Source organism: Atheta coriaria, unplaced genomic scaffold, assembly GCF_025399875.1.
Source record: "Atheta coriaria isolate IRGN ID8LTWV9N9 unplaced genomic scaffold, Caltech_Dcor_3.1 hic_scaffold_7_pilon, whole genome shotgun sequence".
Taxonomy (NCBI): Eukaryota; Metazoa; Arthropoda; class Insecta; order Coleoptera; family Staphylinidae; genus Dalotia; species Dalotia coriaria.
Genome location: NW_027045449.1, coordinates 11857542 through 11878444, shown reverse-complemented (window position 1 = coordinate 11878444; position 20903 = coordinate 11857542). Strand labels below are relative to the sequence as shown.

At 40.9% G+C, this 20903-nt stretch overlaps 1 protein-coding gene, 1 long non-coding RNA gene and 6 other non-coding genes across 8 annotated transcripts; 7 read left to right on the top strand and 1 right to left on the bottom strand.

The window, feature by feature from the left end:
- Positions 1-244: 244 nt before the first annotated feature.
- Positions 245-3360, bottom strand: LOC135795714 (uncharacterized). The gene is made up of 2 exons (XR_010549125.1): positions 2778-3360; positions 245-2705 (listed from the first exon to the last, which is right to left on the bottom strand). It is a non-coding gene; the product is annotated as an uncharacterized lncRNA (long non-coding RNA).
- Positions 3361-15844: 12484 nt separating this feature from the next.
- On the top strand, positions 15845-15960 carry TRNAL-CAA (transfer RNA leucine (anticodon CAA)). The gene is made up of 2 exons: positions 15845-15882; positions 15916-15960. It is a non-coding gene; the product is annotated as a tRNA-Leu (tRNA).
- Positions 15961-16037: 77 nt separating this feature from the next.
- On the top strand, positions 16038-16157 carry TRNAL-CAA (transfer RNA leucine (anticodon CAA)). Its single transcript has 2 exons — positions 16038-16075; positions 16112-16157. It is a non-coding gene; the product is annotated as a tRNA-Leu (tRNA).
- A 76-nt stretch (positions 16158-16233) lies between these two features.
- TRNAL-CAA (transfer RNA leucine (anticodon CAA)) lies at positions 16234-16351 on the top strand. The gene is made up of 2 exons: positions 16234-16271; positions 16307-16351. It is a non-coding gene; the product is annotated as a tRNA-Leu (tRNA).
- A 75-nt stretch (positions 16352-16426) lies between these two features.
- Positions 16427-16545, top strand: TRNAL-CAA (transfer RNA leucine (anticodon CAA)). Its single transcript has 2 exons — positions 16427-16464; positions 16501-16545. It is a non-coding gene; the product is annotated as a tRNA-Leu (tRNA).
- Positions 16546-17146: 601 nt separating this feature from the next.
- Positions 17147-17266, top strand: TRNAL-CAA (transfer RNA leucine (anticodon CAA)). Its single transcript has 2 exons — positions 17147-17184; positions 17221-17266. It is a non-coding gene; the product is annotated as a tRNA-Leu (tRNA).
- Positions 17267-17338: 72 nt separating this feature from the next.
- TRNAL-CAA (transfer RNA leucine (anticodon CAA)) lies at positions 17339-17457 on the top strand. The gene is made up of 2 exons: positions 17339-17376; positions 17413-17457. It is a non-coding gene; the product is annotated as a tRNA-Leu (tRNA).
- A 254-nt stretch (positions 17458-17711) lies between these two features.
- Positions 17712-19602, top strand: Oli (Olig family). Its single transcript, XM_065307264.1, has 3 exons — positions 17712-18435; positions 18507-18733; positions 18799-19602. The coding sequence occupies exons 1-3, from the start codon at positions 18289-18291 to the stop codon at positions 19259-19261; spliced, it is 837 nt and encodes a 278-aa protein (XP_065163336.1). The 5' UTR covers positions 17712-18288; the 3' UTR covers positions 19262-19602.
- The last annotated feature ends 1301 nt before the right edge of the window (positions 19603-20903 follow it).

Genomic DNA, 20903 nt, shown 5'->3' with positions numbered 1-20903 from the left:
CGCCCAGTTTTCCGTCATCGGTCTCTCCTGGGCGGCGTGCGCCGCTCGTTTGTTTCTTCCTTCGCGGATGCTGCGCGGTGCAGAGGGACGCTTTGGGGGAAATCGCCGATTCGCGGTGCCGCACCTGCTATTATCGTTCAGTTAAACGCGAGCCGACCGCCCCCACTCGAGCTATTCCCGAAATTTACCCTCGAGTGCCTGACACTCGCACTCTGCACGAAATTGAAATAAAAATAAATACATATTTATACGTTTTAATATTTATTTGTATTTTTAGATCTTATAGGGCTTATCTCGATCAAAGAGAGCATTGGCGAAAATAAGCGACGCAACAACAACCCTTCATAATAAAAATGCGCTTTGCTCATGTTTTATTCGAGTTTTGCTTTAAAACCGCCGACCGCAAAAAGGAACGCGAAAATAATATGGAAACGGCCTCGAGTGACTCGAGTGGCACCCCTCCTACTCGTTCATCGCCAGAACATGCATAATTAAGATTCTCTTTTGGCTTATTATGCCGGCAGCCAAAAGGAAAATAAAATCACTTGCGCGGAAAATATAAATTGTACACTTTATTGAGAGAACCGGAGTGTAACCACCTAAAAAACCACCTACATATACATGAGTACAGTAGGGTTGACAAACCGAAAAAAAACTGAACTTGCAGCCAAATATAAGATACTAACTTTTGCCCGCGACTTCGCCCCGGTAGTGTTTAATAAAAATATAATTCGTTTTTACTCTCTTGTTCTAGACAATTGTCAATTCTATCAATAACATTCGCAATTTTATTTTAAAGAAATTAATTATATAAAGAATTGCTAATAATGCACTTTAGTGCGCCATCTCGGATTCAACTATTTAACTATAACTATGATTTAATCTCAATGCCAACTTTTATCTTATAGAAAAGGGCTGTCTTTAAGGTTTTCTCGGCATTTATTCGAATTTTTCTGGTCGTAAAAACCATCCTTGGCCTTTAACGAGCATTTTAAAAAAAGAATTGGCCAAATTGGTCTAGGCGTTGTTGAGTTATGCGCTTACCAACATATTTTGCGATTCATTTTTATATTGTAGATTTTTTAATAATTTTCCTACTGAAATAATGTTATAAGACAAATACTAACTAAAATAATAGCAATCTTCGAACAAATGCCATAGAAAACTGCAGTTAAAGATGAACAAAAGAAGCCACAGAAAAGAACTCAAAGAAAATATCACTGTAGCGCCTCTCCATTCAAAAAAACAAACTAAATATCTCAGATAATGATACTTAGAAGTAGAAGTCTCATAGCACTTCGATATTTCATAGTTTTCTGAAAATATACAAAAAAGGACCAAATTGTTAAGATTTGAAATTGAAGCAGGTTTCATTTCTTCATGTACTCGAGACGAGATCGTGCTTTTGTGTTAAGAACACGCGGGGCGTTGCGCTTTTCTCTGCGGCGAATTCTAAAACTTCAATTACAATTCGTTACCGCGGCGCACACGCCAAAAAGGACGCATGTAAATGCACTCCGCTGAATGCAAATACCCATGTTGTAGTAGCGAAACTTGCGCCGTTCGCCCTCGAGCTCGTAAAGTCGCTTTGTCGAGCAGATGGAATAGAATACAAGATGCACACGCCAGCGAGAAGAAAATCGATGCGCAAAATTAAACACCCAAAAACCAAGCAAATCGCGCCAACTCCTGCAACACGCAGGATGCGAGAAAGAGCGATACGAAATAAAACAATTTGCGGGCGGCAAACGTCGCGTGCGATGTGCGAAATACATCAAAAGAAACGCGGCGACGTGTAACGCGAAAAGAATAACACACAACGAGGCGGGCAAATTGCACACACGCCGAAAAGAAGGTCGCACGGGCAAAAGTAACGGGGGTGGCATGTACTCCTACATATTTTTTTTGCACGCGTTGCACGCGTACGGGGATGCTGTGTGAGTGTCAGTATATAGTGTTGGGGTCGATGATGGTGAACACCGCTGCTGCTGCTGCTGCTGTGGCTGCTGTAGCCGGCCGTTTCGGGGATCCCCTTTTGCAGATCAATATCTACCCGGGGTGGCTGGCGGCGTTGCCATGGCGACCAGCTCTGCCTGCGAGACGGTGTGACGCCCCCGCATCCCGGGCACGATTCGCGCAACTCTCGCCGTTGCTTTTCTCCTTTTTCTTTGCCTTTGACCGGCGCACGCTTAATCGCTTTTCCAGTTGTCGTTAGGAAATTAATTACTACCGCGCGCTAAACGAAATTTTGTTCATTCTGTCCTTTCCATTTTCATTCTACCACCACGCGCAGTACTTTGATATTGTTTCAACGCGAGTAGATATTCATTAAATATTTTTGCCACCATGCTAGTGGAATTGGGAGTGTGAAGCAGAGCATATTTCTGTTACTCTTGCAATGTTCCAATGTTGGTTGGTCGGTTACCAGCGGTAACGACACGCCGCGTCGTGTTACTATGGCGCGCTCGGCGCACAATATCGTCACGTATCACGAAATTCAATAGCGCCTCGCTGGAAAATTTCAGCAATCTGGCGGGTGCTGGATCCGGGCACGCTGACACGTCCGTGATTACCCTTCCAGTCGAGGATAGTAGGAGACTTTGAGTGGCAATCGGCCAACGCCGAAAACTGCAGCAAACTATTCCAAAACTCATAAAAACACTTTTTTATGTATTTGTACGATTTGCAATTGGTTTAATTTACCTCTACAAATAAAAATCATTACTTTACCTGGTTTAATTTACAAGTTACAGTGATTTTATCTCACTATTACTCACCTGACATTGAGGTTATGATTAATGTTGTTTCATTCAACACTTAAATTCCACTTTCAAATAACCAAAACACTTTTAAGAGGATTCCACAGCTATATAATGGTGTGACGGACAGAATAAAGCAAAGACGGATTATTTATCTTGCAATTATTGGCCGTTTTATAGCTCCGTGCGGCAAGTACGCACGCACACATTAAACACAACACAACCAGCGGGCGGTATGAGGTTAAGATCCAGCTGCTGGCCGGAAAATCGGGATGATTTCGTGGGCCGTTAATTCCCGGTTAAGTGACGCTTACTACCGAGGCGATGCCCTCGAGTCTTCTTTATCGCCGTCCCCGATATAAACACATGCCGAGCGCAAACAGTCGCGTATACTTTATACTCACACTGCAGATGCCATGAATATTCCATGCGTCACACACGCGAGCACACAGAGCATTTCTTCTGCCTTAGAAGTACGGACAGGAGACATCCAGCATCCTCCGTTTGAATTTCGCAATTCGTGTGTGCAAGAGAACAACAAACCGAATTCCCTGAAGGGCGCACGGAATTTCTGCATGAATAACATTCTTCAATTATTATATACACGTACAAGGTGTATTACACGCGCATAACCGCAAGTAGGCAACCAAATTTACATGCGTGTGTGTTTGGAAGGATAAACAATGTACCTGGGGATGTTGCCGGTTTACAAAACGACGAGACACGGCTCGAAGCGTAAAAGCCACATTTGAAATGCCTTTTGTTCTTTGTTCTTTGTCCTTTGAGTTTCAACTCGCGTAATCAAATTAGAATGAAACAAATTATAAAGCTATTTCGCACGGGTAAGACGTAGAGAGTTTTAATTTTAATAAAATGATTTGAATTCGCCATTTTTTTTTTTTTTTGTGTGTAGTGGCGTGCTTCATCTCCTTAACAAATCTCGAGCCCTTCATCTTCACTAACGACGCCGCGAGTGAATATATTTCACGTTTTAATCCCATATTTCATTCGGCGGGGCGAATTAAAGGGTCGCCGGCCCGACCGTGAGAGCGCCGACAAATGGACTGTTATTTACCGTCAGAGCAGTAAGCAGTAAGTAGTAAGCCGACAGGCGCTGCTTCCGCCAGCTGTAAGGAGCTGTCATCCTCCGGGGGCGGTTTGAGATTACCTCGTGAAGAACGTAAGACGCCCGAGTCATCGCTTTAAATTAGGCGGCGTGCGACGTCCTCAGATTTTATATTTAATTACGCCGTTATGAATGACGAAGGTAGGCAAAACAAAATGGCAGTCTATTAACCTAGCTTCAAAGCAAACACAATATATGCAACCAGCGCATTAATTTCATGAGATAATGGTGGATTTCTCAGCTGGATAAACCCCGAAATGATTCATTTCTCGAGTGGTGCAGTCGTTATAGCAAGTGTGTGCTTGTTGAACTAGTAAATCAAAGTGGTTTTCTACTATAATGCGCCACCACCGCTGAGTAGGCAACAAGGCGCGCACATTGTTCATAAATGTGTGTTAATTGCGAGCAAATTAGATTTTATTGTCGTTTACAAGCAAAATGTTTGCGCATTTATGACGCATTTACACTCAGGGTTTAACTGCTTTTGGTGTTATAAATATTATTCATAAATATTTTAATTAAGTATACAAAAAAATAACAAAACAAGAAAATAACTTTTTTAAATTTTATTGAAAAGTTTTAAATTCAATTTTTGAATGTTATAATTATTCATTACTAGTTTTTGCCCGCGACTTAGTCCTGGTCGTGTTTAATAAAAATGTAATTCATTTTTACCTCTTGTTCTAGATATTGTATGTGTCAATTCTATCAATATGATTCGCAATTCTATTTTAAAGAAATTAATTATATAAAGAATTGCTAATAATGCACATCAGCGCGCCATCTCGGATTCAACTATTTTACTATAACTATGATTGAATCTTAATGCCAACTTTTATCCTATAGAAAAGGGCTGTCTTTAGGGTTTACCCGGCAATTAGTTGAAATTTTCTCGCCGTAAAACCATCCTTGGACTTAATAAACATTTTAAAAAATAATTGGCCCAATTGTTCTAGGCGTTGTTGAGTTATGCGCTTACCAACAGATCTTGCAATTTTTTTTATATTATAGATATTTCAAACACGGCATACAAAAATAAATCACTTAAAAGTTACCAAAGTGTGTTTCAACCTATTTTAGAACAACAAATTGAAATAAACTGTAGATGCAAAAGATAATAATGGCTATTATTATTATTTTTTTTAAATAATTAAAACTGCAATTTTATTAAACCAAATATTTACTATTTTTATTTACATTATTTAAATTACTATAACAAAATAGGTTATGTTGTGTTTTTATGTGTTATGCAACACTGAGATAAATGTACATGAATCTTTCCGAAATAATCCTTCAATCTGTTGCTAAGCGTCTTCATCGCATCCACAACTTAGAAATACCCATACCCATACGTATACATCCAAACTGACTCCGAAGATTTCCAGCGGATATGAAAGGATGCAAAGTATATTCGTCGTAAAACGGTTGTAATGTAATGCAACCATAATGATAGAGCACGCGGCCCGCCCGAAAGTAGCAAATTGAGTGGAAAAGATGCACGATAAGGACGCGAAGGATACAGATGATTGCTTACGTGCAGGCAGCGAGCATATTTCAGCTCACGCATGAAAAGTTTGCGACTCTACTTGATGGCCGGGATTCAAAGCATTTGAGACGTGAATAAATCATCATGAATGCATTCTGGGACTTTTCAAGGGTGCAAATAAATTATATAAATACATCTATACATAAAAAGTAAAATTGTGTTAGTTACAACGTTTATAACTCAAGAACGGTTGGAGGGATTTTGATGATTTATGTTTTGTTGGATTTATTTTTGCCTTTAATAGGATAATAACTATTAAAATATCAAAAATTATGATTTAAAGTGTGTTAAATAAGGAATTAAAACTTATATGGAGAATCATTCATAGTTATAGTTGAAGAATTGAATCCTAGATGGCGCTGAAGTGCATTATTAACAATTCTCTTTTTTCAAATAAAATTACAAAGCTTATTGATGAAATTGATACATATTACTCGTAGGCCTTGAACAAGAACCTAAAAATTAATTACATCTATAATATAAAAAAGAATAGGATAATCTGTTAGTAAGCGCATAACTCAGCAACGCTTAGACCAATTCGCCCAATTCTTTTTTTTAAATGCTTGTTAAAGTCCAAGGATGGTTTTAAGGGCGAGAAAAATTCGAATAATTGCCGAGAAAACCTTAAAGACAGCCCTTTTCTATAGGATAAAAGTTGGCATTGAGATTAGTTAAATAGTTAATTCCGAGATGGCGCTCTGAAGTGTATTATTGACAATTCTTTATATAATTAATTTCTTTAAAATAAAATTGCGAATCTTATTGATAGAAAGAACACATACTATGTCTAGAACAAGAGAGTAAAAAAGAATTACATTTTTATTAAACACTACCAGAATGAAGTCGTGGGCAAAAGCTAGTTTTTATTAAAATTATGAAGACAAAAATGTTAATGCTACGCGGGTAAAAGTTAGTAAGTTAAAACTATAAAACGTTTATATTTCTCTAAATTTGATTTGTTTTCAAATTAATTGACTCAGAAGTGTTGAAATTGATGCTCAGTTTTCAAGCACGGCGCGCTGCTTTGTACGCTTGTCGCGTATCCTTTCAGTTTGGAGCTTCCTTTGTTCGGCGCACTTTTCTGCACGTTATTTATTTATTTGCGCCGGTTTTAATTTCCCAAAGGAGCCGACATGGCAGCGGCAGCGCAGGGTTGACGTGTCGGGGGTTGCCGCGGACGACGAAGATAGATGAAAAGCGCGCGCGCGCATGGGGTAGCGAACTGCACACGCGGCACGCGTCTGTTTCCGTTCGTCCTGTTTCTCTCGCGCATCGCATCGCATCGCGTTCCGGGCAAATGATGAAAAGCATCCCACATCCACCACCAACACACAGAGAGAAGAGTATCGCGTGTGTGTGTGTATTTGTGAGGGTGGTATGTATCGATCCCGGAGAGTTGGTTGCCCCGGCAACAGATTTCATCCCGCTGCCGGCCAGCCATCGCCCGGCTTTCGAATGTGTAACTCTCGAATGATGTGCGCGCCGCGCACGCTCCCGCCCTTTCCGGGAAGTGGCTGCGTGATGCCCGACGCTTGACTGTGCCTGGGGGGCGGGGAGTTTTCGGCTGCAGCAGGGATGCGAATGCGTGGAAATAATGTAATAGATACAAAGTGGCTGCTCAAAATGCATTTTACTGCGTTTTTTCATGCATTCGGGAACTTTATTTTCATCTCGGACTACATAACCAAACATAACATAACAAATCATAACCTAAAAACCACTCAACCATCATTTTCACGTAGATTTTTATAAAAAACAAAGAAAAAAAACAAGTTTTAAGAATTATTTTGTAATTTTTATACTTTTTACTTTGGAATTTAACGCATAACCTAAAAAAAACTTTTTTTTTTCATTTTTAGAAGTCAAAATAAATTAATTACGTTAACCATAACAAATGTATAATATGTAAATACCCGTCTGGCTGGATTTGAAAAAATCACCCTCATTGAAAACTAGTCCTAGTTTTAGTCCTAATCCTAGCTTGCAATGGTCGAATGGTCGCGTCGAGGGTGACACAGTGAGTAAAACATGCACCCCTTATAAGAATGAGTGGCATTCGGCGACCCTTGCTGCTAGACAAAATTCACACTCACACAACACACACAAACAAAAAAAAATCTATTCATTCATTGTTTCCCTTCGTAATCCATCAAATTTTTAGGTTAAAACTTACCAATTTACCAATTTCTTTTTAAGGTTATATCTTAAGGTTATGTTTTGCGAAAGAGTTGATGATTGTTGAATTAAGTCTGCTCTTGGCATTCACCGCGTGCCTTATGGATAAACGAACATAAGGGCCAACAGTGAACACTAGGAGAACGACAAATGCCGACGAGATAAGCTGATAGCAATCCGAATGGATGTTATTCGATTAATTTTTATGTGCCAACACGCATCGTTAATTATTTATCAACAATGTTTTACGATTGCGGCGCACGCACGCCGCGCAATTAAACTGAATTAAAACTGGATGTGAATGAACACCATACCCACCACATGATTACCAATTGGATATTCCACACCAAATTCAACATTAAAAATACGATGCGTCAACATTGAAGTTATAATTTGCACTTATTCGAAAAGATTTTTCGAATCGATTTCGGAAAGCACTGAACATTAACTGAAGTTGTACGCGATACGAACGCGTTTATAAAACTTGTTCAATCGAATGGCGTGCGTTGCACCCTGGCGTACTGCAGCACCCGCCGGCCGTGAATACACACAGAAACCCGTGCGTCGCGCCCGGAGTTGCACAATTTTTTGGGGTGGTCGCCCTCCGCCCCATACACACACGCACACGCAAACACACATCATACACACATACATAGATTACCAATACGCGTAATGTACAATAGTGAATATGCTCGCTGGACCCCATTCATCCCCGAAGGCACGTGCTCCCTTCCGCGCGCACAATAGACGCATCCGAGAAATTAATGCAATTTTCGGGGCGCAAAACTAGACGAGCCGCCAGACAAGTATAACTAAAAACCACCCTAAATGCCCCAAGGGGTGCAAGCGACCTTGCATGGGGTGCCAAAACTAGTCTAGGATTAAATTCATCCACACCGGATTATTTATTAAATACATAACCTTCAAATTTTGTTTTTGGTTATGTACACTTGAAAGAAATGGCGGCTGTGTGACTCGATGACGTCATTACCAACATTTACTACAAGTCGCCGGGGGCAATTAGGGCTCACCGCGCGTCACGCTACCGTCGCCGGCGGCGGGGTTTGTCGTAATCAGCTGTTTAACCACCCCTGCCACTATCTTGACTAACTAACTTTTATGTTTGTACTGACAAACGACGAGAAACCAACGAGCGCCGACTATAAATCAACAAATCATCGTAGTAATAATTTTTATTTAAAATTTTGATTACCGAAAATTTATATTGTGATAAGAGTCATAGTCACGCTAATATAAACTACCCTGTGAACTAGTTTATAGTTTTTTCCCACCACCTGCGAAAGCTTTATCAATAAAACTGCTTTATTTTTAATACCGGTTAACACACGTTAATGACGTCATCGATCGTCGAATTTCGAAATAAACTGATGTCAACTTGATCTAATGGCCTCACAGCGAGCGGGGATTAAAGCAAAATACAGAAGCCCTAGGATTTCTCTTTGAAAACAAATCTAAACTGTCTGTATTGACAACGAAACCAAACAAATGAAGTGAATATTAAAATGTTATTGAATTCAACGAGTTGTAATAACGATATTGATTGAATGTTTCAATCTGTGCCGAGTTAAACACTGTGTAACAAATAGTATAGAGGGTGTGAGTGTGTTATCTTATCATCGGCGCACGCTTCCGAACTCCGCAGGCGTAAAACAATCAAAGAAATGTGGCGTGTGCTGTATTAAAGTGTCACAATTTGTTTTAATGTTTTGTTTTAATTTTAAGTAGTCACTTGGTATTTTTAACTGGTTTCGATTCACTTTCGATTGTTTTAAATGTTTAACGGTTGTTTTTTTGTTTTTAGATTTTAATTTGAACATCAAAATGTGTGAAAATTGACTCACCGGTTGGTATCCGAAATGCGATTCACACACGGTCGGCGGGCGGCGAGCTGTCACATCCAGTCAGTCAGCGGACGACCTGCCGACGCCAGTCTGTCTACCCACTATCTGGTGCGTCGCGCCGGCCGCCGCGTACCCTCCGCCATCCCATGCGCACGCCGCGCCGAGCCGCCACCCCTGGGGATACGGCCCGTGCGCATCCCCACCATTGGCGCGCGCGCGCGTTTGCCAGCGCCTCCACCACCACGCGCGATTGGCGCGCGCGAAACTTTATTTCGGGCTTTTTGGGCGCCCGTGCCCCGCCACCACCGCTACCGCCGTCGTCGTCGTCGTCGCTTTTTTGGCTGTTTGCGGCGCTCGGGCAGATGCCGCTATGTGTGTGTGTCATTATCTCTCTCGACCGTGCGCCACGCGTGATAACTTTTATCGCGTCATACCTGAATGCAGCCCGAAATGCGTTTTATTCTCATTTTAATTTTAACAGGACTGCATTTAACTGCATATTATGTAATTTATTAAAAATTAATTATTACCAAACTATTTATACATTTAATGCATTAAAATATTAATAAAATTACCGGTAAATACAATAAAACATAAAATGAATAAATTTTTACTTATTAAAAGTTCTTACGCTATGCAACCCAACATACACAACTTGAAAAATAATTAAAACACGCGTTTGAAACTTTGTTTGAACTAAAACTCAAACAATAGAGCGTGTGGGCGTGTAGCGGGTCTTGCCGCCGCCGGCACTGCTTGTTTCTTGTAAACTTGTTACACGAGACCGGCGGCGCGGGCGGTTTTCTTTGTTTACTGTGCCAGCGCACAACGCACCGAAACTTCCATGAGTACCAACCGCTTCTAAGTATATATTCATTGATTATTTGCGCATGCGCCAAAAGAATTCAGACAATAGCAGTATTACAAAAACAAACAAACAAACAATATCTAACAAAAACAAAAATATCACATTGTAAGTCGTTGTAGAAATTTAAGGTTATGTTATGTTAAGTGTTTTGTTTGTAGCGATAATCCAAAGTGTGTGTGTGTTTAGCCTAACTTGAAGTTGTTAGCAATTAAAATTTAATAGTCTCGTTGGGTAAACCGGTGGTAGCGACAGCAGCGCCCTCATGCCACCGAGGTGTTTGTGTTTGTAGGTTATAACGTGCTTTTATGATATTTACCGACGTTCACCGACGCTGTGATTAGGGATTCAAGTGGAGAAACACTATTAATGATTCTTCCTCTTCTTCGTTCTTCTTAACACCCAATGGTATGTTACCAATTGTCAGCAACTTGTAAATAACTAATGAAAACTGTAAATTTTCTATCTTTTATGATGCGCTGTGTTTGTTTTGAAATTTGTTACATCACGCACACGAACACGCACACCGCCGTTGTGGATGATGATGAGGACGACAGTGAGCGCACGGGCCGCGAGATGAAAGGACGACGGAGGCGGCGGCGAGGGGCGGCGCGTACGCGCGCCGGGTGGTGAGTAACCTTGATCGTCGGCAGCGCGCACGACCGCACGACGTGCCGTCCCGTGAAAAACCATCCCCCCATTATAGCATCACCTGCAACGGCATGAAAACGCATTCGTATCGTCGTTATCAAACAAATTGTTTCAATAAATCAACAAAACAATAACCACATCACCGCAAATACATATAAACTAATTATTTTTTTCAAAATTAGTAAAAAATGTTTTTATTTATTATAATATATAAATAATTTATGTTATTAATAATTGAAAATTAATAGCGACGATACCAATGCGTTACAATGCAATAGGGAAGAAGAAACATTCGAGGATGGCTGGCTGGCGCACCGGAAACGAGGGTTGTTGCTTAGCAACACCGGCTCCGGCTCCGATCCTGGGCCGAGAGCACGATGCACGCCGCCATCCCCCACCGCCACCAGCCACCCTCTAACAGCGCCGAGTTTCGCTCGCTCGGGTGCGACCTATTTACTATAAATACGTTTTTATTGTTTTTCCTTTCATGTCGATGTCTGTTTGTTACGAGTCGATAACTTTTCGGAAACGCTCTTATTTTCCGCCCAGCAAAACGGAAATGGAATTGTCTGCAGCCTAATCGAAAACATATACACATTGTGGTAATCATCGTCAAACCGGAAGTGGTAAAAATTTATAATTAACAAACACTAGAAATGCGTAAATTATGCGAGGAAAGTAATCATATTCACATTTGCTTCCGGTTTGGCCAGTTTTCTGGTTTTCCGGTTTGTTTGGTCATTGACGAAATATTAATAACGATACGAGCTTGTTGAACATGCACACGTGCACATCGAATATTGCTAATTAATTAGTCTCGGTTTGGATGCACTTGTGCGGGGTGCAAACGTGCGCACCGATTGCCGCTGCCGCCTCCTGCATACACACGCACTGGGCGCTCGCGTTGTCAGGACGACCGATTTTAATGATTCGCATCGGCCGGCTGCAGCGCGCTACGCATTGTGATTAGCTCTTTCATGTTGCGAAACGGCAAAACGTTTCGATGCGAAATGAAATCGCCTCTTTCGCCGCCCCCCCCAGCGTTCCCCAATCGTGGCAGGTTCGATGCCTTTGTGCGTTTGACGTTCAGCGCATTCATTTTTGGCCAATTAGTGTAAAATTCATTTTGGCTGGACCACAATTCAAATCAAAATTGCCATAACCTAAAAAATTTAATATTTTTCTCATTACATTAATTTTTATATTTAACTAGCTTTTGCCCGCGACTTTGTTATGGTAGTGTTTAATAAAAATGTAATTTGTTTTTACTCTCTTGTTCTAGTATGTGTCAATTATATCAATAAGATTCGCAATTTTATTTTAAAGAAATTAATGATATAAAGACTAATGCACTTCAGCGCGCCATCTCGGATTCAACTATTTAACTATAACTATGATTGAATCTTAATGCCAACTATTATCCTATAGAAAAGAGCTGTTTTTAGGGTTTTCCCGGCAATTATTCGAATTTTTCTTGTCGTAAAAACCATCCTTGGACTTAAACGAACATTTTAAAAAAATAATTGGCCAAATTGGTCTAAGCGTTGTTGAGTTATGCGCTTACTAACAGATTTTGAGATTCATTTTTATATTATAGATATAGATTTAAATAGTTTTTGAATATTTTGAATAAGCTATGATTCTACACCTGATTTAAAGTTGATATTTACCATTTTTGCATTGTACTAGTTGAGATTTAAGGTTAGGTACGTGTAAATTGCCTAAAACCCAAATAATGAACACTTGATTGCGTGCGCAAAGCCAAAATTTGCGCAAAACATCCCCTCACATGCATCATCTTCTTTTTGTCCGGGCCATACAGAAAAAAAGGTGTCGAGAGTGTTGCCGGAAAGTCCTCTAACCCAATTGGAATGGAAATGTATGGTAATGTGACAGAGTGGTGACAAATTCAATTACTGCTTGGGAATGCGCACAGTTGTGTGGTTTTAAAATGTACCCAATTTCAATTCATTTGCATTTTAAATTTGCAAAAAGAAAAAAAAGTCAGCAACCCACAATACACACACACACATGTGTTACCAGCTCGGTTGCATACAATAGTCCTAGTTAAACATTGCGAGTAAATATTGAGATGTAAAACTGTTGATTTCGACTCAAAATCGAATTTTCAACTCGTATAATCGAATAGAGTACGCGCCTTTTTATTATTTACTCGTATTTTTGGTTTGTTGGTTGGAGATTTTTGCATGCGGTGGCACAGCGCACAAAAAGACGATCGCCGCCAGCGCAGTGCGCTTTTTTTTCGGGGGCGCTTTTTAATAAAGCCCTTACCGGTCGCCGGCAACACCGGAACAAGCATTGTTTACGTTGAAAGCACGGATCTCTCGAAACCCGTTTCGGATTATGAAACTTCATGTGTTTACCAGTACCGGACTAGTTACAATAATAAAAAGTACTTAAAATCATAAAAAACTACATTTTAAAACACTTAATGATTAAAATTATTATAAATTTTAATAAAAACATTAATAAATAGTAAAAAGAATAAAAATGTAAGTAAAAATCATTTTTATTTTAGTGCGACCCTTCAAACATGGTTTGAAACCCTTGGAAATTCGCTTTGGTCGCACGGGGCGACGGCTGGCAACATTCATTACGTGCGCGCACACGTCGGGATGCTGGGGACGTCAGGACGCGCATTGTTATCTCATAACTAATAAAATATTCGCTGTTGTTTTGAACCCACGCCTGTACGCATGCATGTGTGCATGTTTAACCTCACTTCTGCGCTCCCCGCGCACAACTCGTGGTTATGTGTGTGTGTATCGATGTAAAAGTTAGTTAGGAGCGGATTCCAGGCTCGCTTCGGTTTTGCTACACAGCCCTTTATATAAAACACTTTCACCCTTAGGCCATACGTCAAAATCAATAGGGGGTTGCACCCCAAAGCGCTCGCGGGCCCCGCACTTAGATCCACACACACACACAGTGAGACACAGAGTGAGTGTAAAGTGATGATAGATAGGAAAATTTCATTCCTGTGTGCTTCTTCAATACAAATACAAATAGCGCTGATTTAGTACAGTTTTTATTAAACAGATGGCATTATTATAGAATTGCGTTGAATCCGATACGAATTGTTCTTGTAAGATGATGTTACAAGATTCTCTTGCATCCGGATGGAATTAATCAAATTAGATATTTAATTAATTATTCATTAGCTGTTGGCGCACGCGAGCGCGTGACTAATTAGCCATTTTGAGTCATTAGCTCGCGCTGTGAGCCGACGCGGGCCGCCGCTCTCGTTTGATGTACGAGCTTGTTGTTTGCGCCCGCTAAGAACGCAAAGTCGACAAACGACACACGGCAACACACACTGCTGCTGATCCTGATGCTGGTGGAAGCGCAGAGGTACTGACGTCACACTCCTGGATTGTTTCCATGGAAACCATCTGGGGATGGCGGCGCGCCCGCCGGAACCCTCTCCGCTGCGAACCTGTTTCGAGTTTTGCCAACTCGGACTCGTAAAATCTTTAAATTTAATAAACGACCTAATGAATAAAATACGCCCGGGAATTCGACATCAAACAAAACACGTTTAATTAGCTACGTTACGCTGTGGTAAACAATTTGAATTTTTAATGGCACAAAGTTCAAATTGATTGCTTTATTATTTACTTGGAAAGCACAAAGTTTATCAGTCAACATTTCGTGGATTTTAATAAAATCACGCGAGCAATTTTTCTTGCTTCGCTTTTGTTTAAAACGCGCACAAAGACAATTTACTCGCGTCGGGTTGAGATGAGAATTCTTTGTGTACGACTGGCTGCGGAAAAGTTTCTCGTGCGCGCGGGAAGCAGACGAAGACGCAAACACACACACACACACACACATAGAGGGAGTTAGAGCACGCGGCGCGTAATTTATTTCGGGAATCCATCTTCTTTACGCTTATTATTCCATTACGCGCTCGTCTTTGTTCGCCGCCAATCTATAATTTATTTCCAAGCCAAGAAGAGAAACGAGTCTGAATGCAAACATTATTAAAAACTTGTTTGTCTTTTGTTTCGCGCGGCGAGCGTTTTGCGGGAAAAATTGAATCGGTCTTGTGTAAATAATAAAAATCAAATCTATTGATGATGAAAATCGCTATATTTAGAGCGGATGCTGTGATGTGTGTAGCATCGCGGCGCGGAGCGGTAGTCGCCGTAGAAACGCGAGATCAATAACAATCAAACAGGATGACTACGCCCTAAACACCCTTTGCGCGCTGTGTGATGCTCTCGCTCGCCGCCGCTGCTGCCGCCGACGCCCACCCTTGTACAAATTGCTCATCTCGGTGTAGCAAATCGTCTTTTATCTCGAGCACGCAACGTCGCGAGCCAAGTGCGAAAATCAAACATTGTCACCGGGCACCGCTGGAGTCGTCGTCGTGTTTGTATTCACGCCGCCATTAAGCAGAATGTGCGAACGATAAATCGTTGCGATGTTTTTTTTTTCTGTTTGCATCTTTATAGCTGCTTGTAAATTCGCATTAAGATGTGATTAGTGTGTTAGGATGCTAACGAGCGAAGGGAATTGCTTCGCAACGTAGCAGAGGTTTTTAATTAAAGTAATCCGGGATTATTTAATAAATATTCAAATTTGAGAGTACATTCAACACTCTGTATTAGCTTAGTTGACGACATCTTTGAATACATTTAAATGTATTACCCTAATGTGCACTGGCGCGTTATGATTCTTGATGGCTGTTATCAAGTATAATGTTGAAATTGCTAAAACTGAGAGTTAAGTTGTGCATTGCGCCATCTGTGTATGTATAGGGAAAACATTGCATAACATTGAATGTTTGTTGACATGAACCTTGAATAGCACTGTTTGAAACATTGCATCGCAGTTGTCAGGATGGCCGAGCGGTCTAAGGCGCCAGACTCAAGTGCGAACTTGCCTGTGAATGCAGGCTCTGAGCGTTCTGGTCCTCTCTGAGGGCGTGGGTTCGAATCCCACTTCTGACATACTTTTTTCGTTTTTTTTTTAATTTATTTATTTTGGGTTCATGGTGGATTGAAAAACAATTGTTCTCTTACCACCTGTCAGGATGGCCGAGCGGTCTAAGGCGCCAGACTCAAGTGCAAACTTACCTGTCCTCAAAATACAGGTTGAGAATTCTGGTCCTCATCTGAGGGCGTGGGTTCGAATCCCACTTCTGACAATCCTTTTTGATATTTTTATTTATTTTATTTTAATGCCTCATTCCGGATTGTACAACAATTGTTCTCTTGCCAAGTGTCAGGATGGCCGAGCGGTCTAAGGCGCCAGACTCAAGTGTAAACTTACCTGTTATCTAAAACAGGCTGAGAATTCTGGTCCTCTTTGAGGGCGTGGGTTCGAATCCCACTTCTGACAATCCTTTTGATATTTTTATTTATTTTATTTTAATGCCTCATTCCGGATTGTACAACAATTGTTCTCTTGCCAAGTGTCAGGATGGCCGAGCGGTCTAAGGCGCCAGACTCAAGTGAAAACTTACCTGTTATCTAAAAACAGGCTGAGAATTCTGGTCCTCTTTGAGGGCGTGGGTTCGAATCCCACTTCTGACAAACTCGTTTTGATATTTTTATTTTTCTATTTCTGTTCCGAGGCTGGTGTTAGAGGATAAGCACTTGGATTTTTTTGCAGGGGATGGGTTGCTGCCCTCCTCTTTTACCCGGGTTTGCTACTGGTTGCTTTGGTGACGAACTACTCTATCCTTCGCAGGCAAAATTCGGAAGTGAAACGTGGCAACTAAACAAAAAAATTGAACAACAACTCCTAGTACTAGAAATGGACTTCTGGCGAAGATCAGCGGGCAAATCAAGAATGGAAAAAGTAACCAACGCACACATAAGGGAAGTAATGAACACCGAAATAAATATACTTCAAGAAATAGCGTGGAAACGATGGGAGATGAACGTCTACCAAAAGAGATAAAAAACTGGATCCCAACAGTAACAAAAAAAAGATAAACCAAAACTAACCTGGATAGAAGAGATCAGAAGGATGATGGCGGAGAGAAGTCTTAACCCGGGGGACTGGGAGAACAAAGATAACAGGCGAACGAGAATCAGAAGGCGTATAACGCTATGATAACTGGGCCATGATGATTGTTTATTTATTTTTATCCCTATCCCGGATTGTATATCAATTGTTCTCTTGCCAACTGTCAGGATGGCCGAGCGGTCTAAGGCGCCAGACTCAAGTGCAAACTTACCTGTAATCTAAAAACAGGCTGAGAATTCTGGTCCTCATCTGAGGGCGTGGGTTCGAATCCCACTTCTGACAATCCTTTTTGATATTTTTATTTATTTATTTTTACCCATTCCGGGTTGTAAAACAATTGTTCTCTTGTCAACTGTCAGGATGGCCGAGCGGTCTAAGGCGCCAGACTCAAGTGTAAACTTACCTGTAATCTAAATACAGGCTGGGAATTCTGGTCCTCTCTGAGGGCGTGGGTTCGAATCCCACTTCTGACATACTTTTTTATTTATACTACCAAAATGTATTTTTTAAAGAAAAAAAAGAAAAATTATTTTTAGATAATAAATAAAACAACTCTAACATTAATATAGTCTAGATATTGAACGGAAGATGTCGGTGCAATGCACTCCGCCAATATTCCTCCCTCGTCGATTCAGCTCCATTGCGGTCGTCATGGCAACAGCATCATCTTTTGTTCTCTTTAATACCCCGCTCGTTCTATCGCTTAGGGGTGCTTAGCAGTCAAAGTGTTCCTCCAGGGGCGCTACGTTCGCTTCCAAAATAGTTAAAGATTTTATTAAACAAAATCACTTCAATTCAATAAAATTAAATACAAAAAGAAAGAAAAATTGTGTTTAAATACCATATATTTAACAACAAAATCTTAAAAACTGCTTAAATTTGGCTTTGCTGGGAATATGGGGTAAATTTGTGTACGCCTCTGACGTGCACCCTCTTAAACGTCGAGTCCATGGGGTCGCATCTGTCACATTTGCTCGTTCCGACATTTATAAACCTTTATAAGCAGTGATTGCGTGTTGTGTCGGTTTGGTGTGTGGTTTTTACTTTAATCAACAAACTAAACAACAAAGTAAAATTAAATGGTGCAAAGAAAGTGTAAAAAGAAAATATTTAGTTAATAATAATAACAGAAAATGTGCGAGATTATCAATGTGAAGACAACTATTTACTGATAACAGCAACGAGAATAACCTACAAAAGATACAGCAACAAATATTTCAACAAACCCGTCGATAGCAATAAAGTGAGGTTATTCCATATATTAGTCCATAGAAAATTTAAGAGATAATTGAGGTGTTAGTATAATGAATAAAATAATGAAGTCGTTCGAATGTGAGTCTTCATCCGAGGGTGACGAACCAACAGCATACCCCATCTCGCGGGGAATGCCCGGAGCCACTCATCAGTGGTTAAGAGCGAACGCTCCACCCGGATGGGGATGGCCTAATTCAGTAAGAAAACTTTTTTGCGATTTCAAAAATATCATATAAATTAATATAAATTAATATTTAAATATTTCAAGGGTGCATCATCAAGTATTGGTGGTCCAAGCAGTTCCAATCTACCAATCGACGCTGGCTTTGCTCCATTTGCGCACCATTCAACAGAAGAAGGCCAAATACCCGGCCGAAGAACTCCTTTGGGTGCTGTTGGCCTGAGCGGCTTTCAATTTCAGTGTCAGCCGAATCTAAGTCATGAAATACCCTCGGATGAAAACAATCCGGACCCGCCAAATCCACCTACTTCAAGGTAAATAAATAAATAAAAAACATACAATAATACGATCATGATATATTTTCAAATATAATTTTTAGATCTCCTACAAATCGAGCCACGCCAAACTCTCAAAACCAACAACCGGGTAAAGGTAAAAACCGTCAGGGTAAAGCCGTCAGGCTGAACATCAACGCACGTGAAAGACGTCGAATGCACGATTTGAACGACGCCCTGGACGAACTGCGTTCGGTAATCCCTTATGCGCATTCACCATCGGTGCGGAAGCTGTCAAAAATCGCCACTTTACTTCTAGCGAAAAACTACATCCTCATGCAGGCGAACGCCTTGGAGGAGATGAAAAGACTGATTGCCTATTTGCAAGGCACCGCAAACACGGCCACCATTGTTGCACCGCCTGGCTTTGACCTGCAAGGCTTCCCGGCCGCTGCGAAATTTCTGCAACAACAGCAACAACAAGTTAATGAAGCTGCTAACCAGGCACAGGTTCAAGCTAGGACTGGCGAGAGAAGTGCCAATCAGCCAACAACACAAAATCTTTAAAGTTAAACACTCGTACAAAGAAATGAATAAGCAATGAAAAGTTAGGTTAGAATTGCCTCACTGTGATGTGTCCATTTAGAGGCGAAAAAACACGACAAATTTTAGCAGTTTAGAGAGTATTTAGCTGCTGGTGTTCTAGTCATACATAGATACTTACTTTTTCATCTATATTTACGAATTCTAGTGGAGTAGTTGTGGTAATTTTAGGTTAGAGTAGAGATTTTATTTATCGTGAGATATGCCAAAACAAGACGCCAAACAAGATTGATATTTTATGTTTGAAAGTGAATTTATACATGTACGACTATATGAAATGTAGTAATAAATATGTGCGTATTTAATTTATCGGTATTTGCTTTAAAGGTGAAAAAATAAACGTGTAGCGCCATCTATGGAAGACTAGAAAGTAAAAATCTGAAAATTTTGGTTAAAAATGTTTTTAAACTGTGGAATCTAAACACAAAAATGATATAAAACTAAAAATTTCATTTTTTACGAATTAAAATTTCACATTTTGTTAAAACAGTTCCAAATGTGCAAAAAAATCGACGTTCCATAAATGAAACAAAATTGAATCCATAAACCAGGATTCATTTCGGCGCGTCGTGCCTCATCTCTCATAAACTTTAACAAATAGCACCCGTTCTCGGCACGACACTCCGTCGCACACCGCCACCCCCAACACGAACTTGTTTCCAGTGACAATCTATTGATTTATAAAGCAAAAGCACCATAAATTCGAAAACGTAATACTTTTCGCCGCCGCCACCACCACCGCTGCCGGTCGATTTGCCTTTTACCTCTTTCGCGCACCGCGCGCTCGCCGCCCCCCTCTCAGTTGTCTTTGTTCGCATTCGCACTGCCTCAGCATCCCGAATCATCCGAATCGTTTTATTTGACGTGTGTGCATGCATGCAATGCATTTGTACACCACTCCTGCAGCGAATCACAATAGAAAACGTGGGAATGATGCAAAAAGTCAAGTGCGACGGTGGCGGGTGCAGGAAATTAATGTGTCTCCCGGATATTCACCTAGGTATCAACATGCTACGCGTTTCCTTCTCTGAATTTCTGAGTTTTGGAAGGTTTTGGTTGCTTTTAGAGTATGTAGAGGATATTTAGTTAAAAACTTTGGTTTCTTAGTTATTTTGCGGATATTTCTTTGTTGAAATTGAACCGTTGAGGGTGAGGGTGGGTGAACTCTTCGCTGAAATGCAGGCAATGCGGGCAAAGCGTGCAAAGTGGAAATCGGCAAAGTAAAACCAGAAAAAAGTGAAATAAAAGAGGGGGAAGCATTCAGGAAACGCAAAATTACAAAAAATCCATTGTAATCCACAGCAAATTAAAGAAAAAGAAAACAAAAATAAGTCCCTTCCGTAATTTGTACATAAAAACAAAACTAGGCAAATACCCGTAGATATTATTCTAAATATAAAATTCTTATTACGTAAGTAGTCTTTGTTGAAGCAGCGCGATGGGGTAAAGTGAGGTAGCAGGCGATCCGGGCCCCGGTGAAAAATCCCTTCCCGGCAGGAACGATCGGCTTTGTTGCGCGTGGCGGCGCGCCGCGCACGTCCGCCGCCTGCCGCCGCCGACGGTGCGGAGCGCGCGCTCAGATCGCGTCGCGCCGCCGCCGCGCCGC

What these genes read in the sequence shown, in the direction of transcription:
- Oli (XM_065307264.1), top strand. Translation starts at nt 18,289, where the DNA reads ATGAATAAAATAATGAAGTCGTTCGAATGTGAGTCTTCATCCGAGGGT. An exon ending in GATGGGGATGGCCTAATTCA is followed by an intron (nt 18,436 to 18,506) that starts GTAAGAAAACTT and finishes AAATATTTCAAG; the next exon opens with GGTGCATCATCAAGTATTGG. An exon ending in CCAAATCCACCTACTTCAAG is followed by an intron (nt 18,734 to 18,798) that starts GTAAATAAATAA and finishes TATAATTTTTAG; the next exon opens with ATCTCCTACAAATCGAGCCA.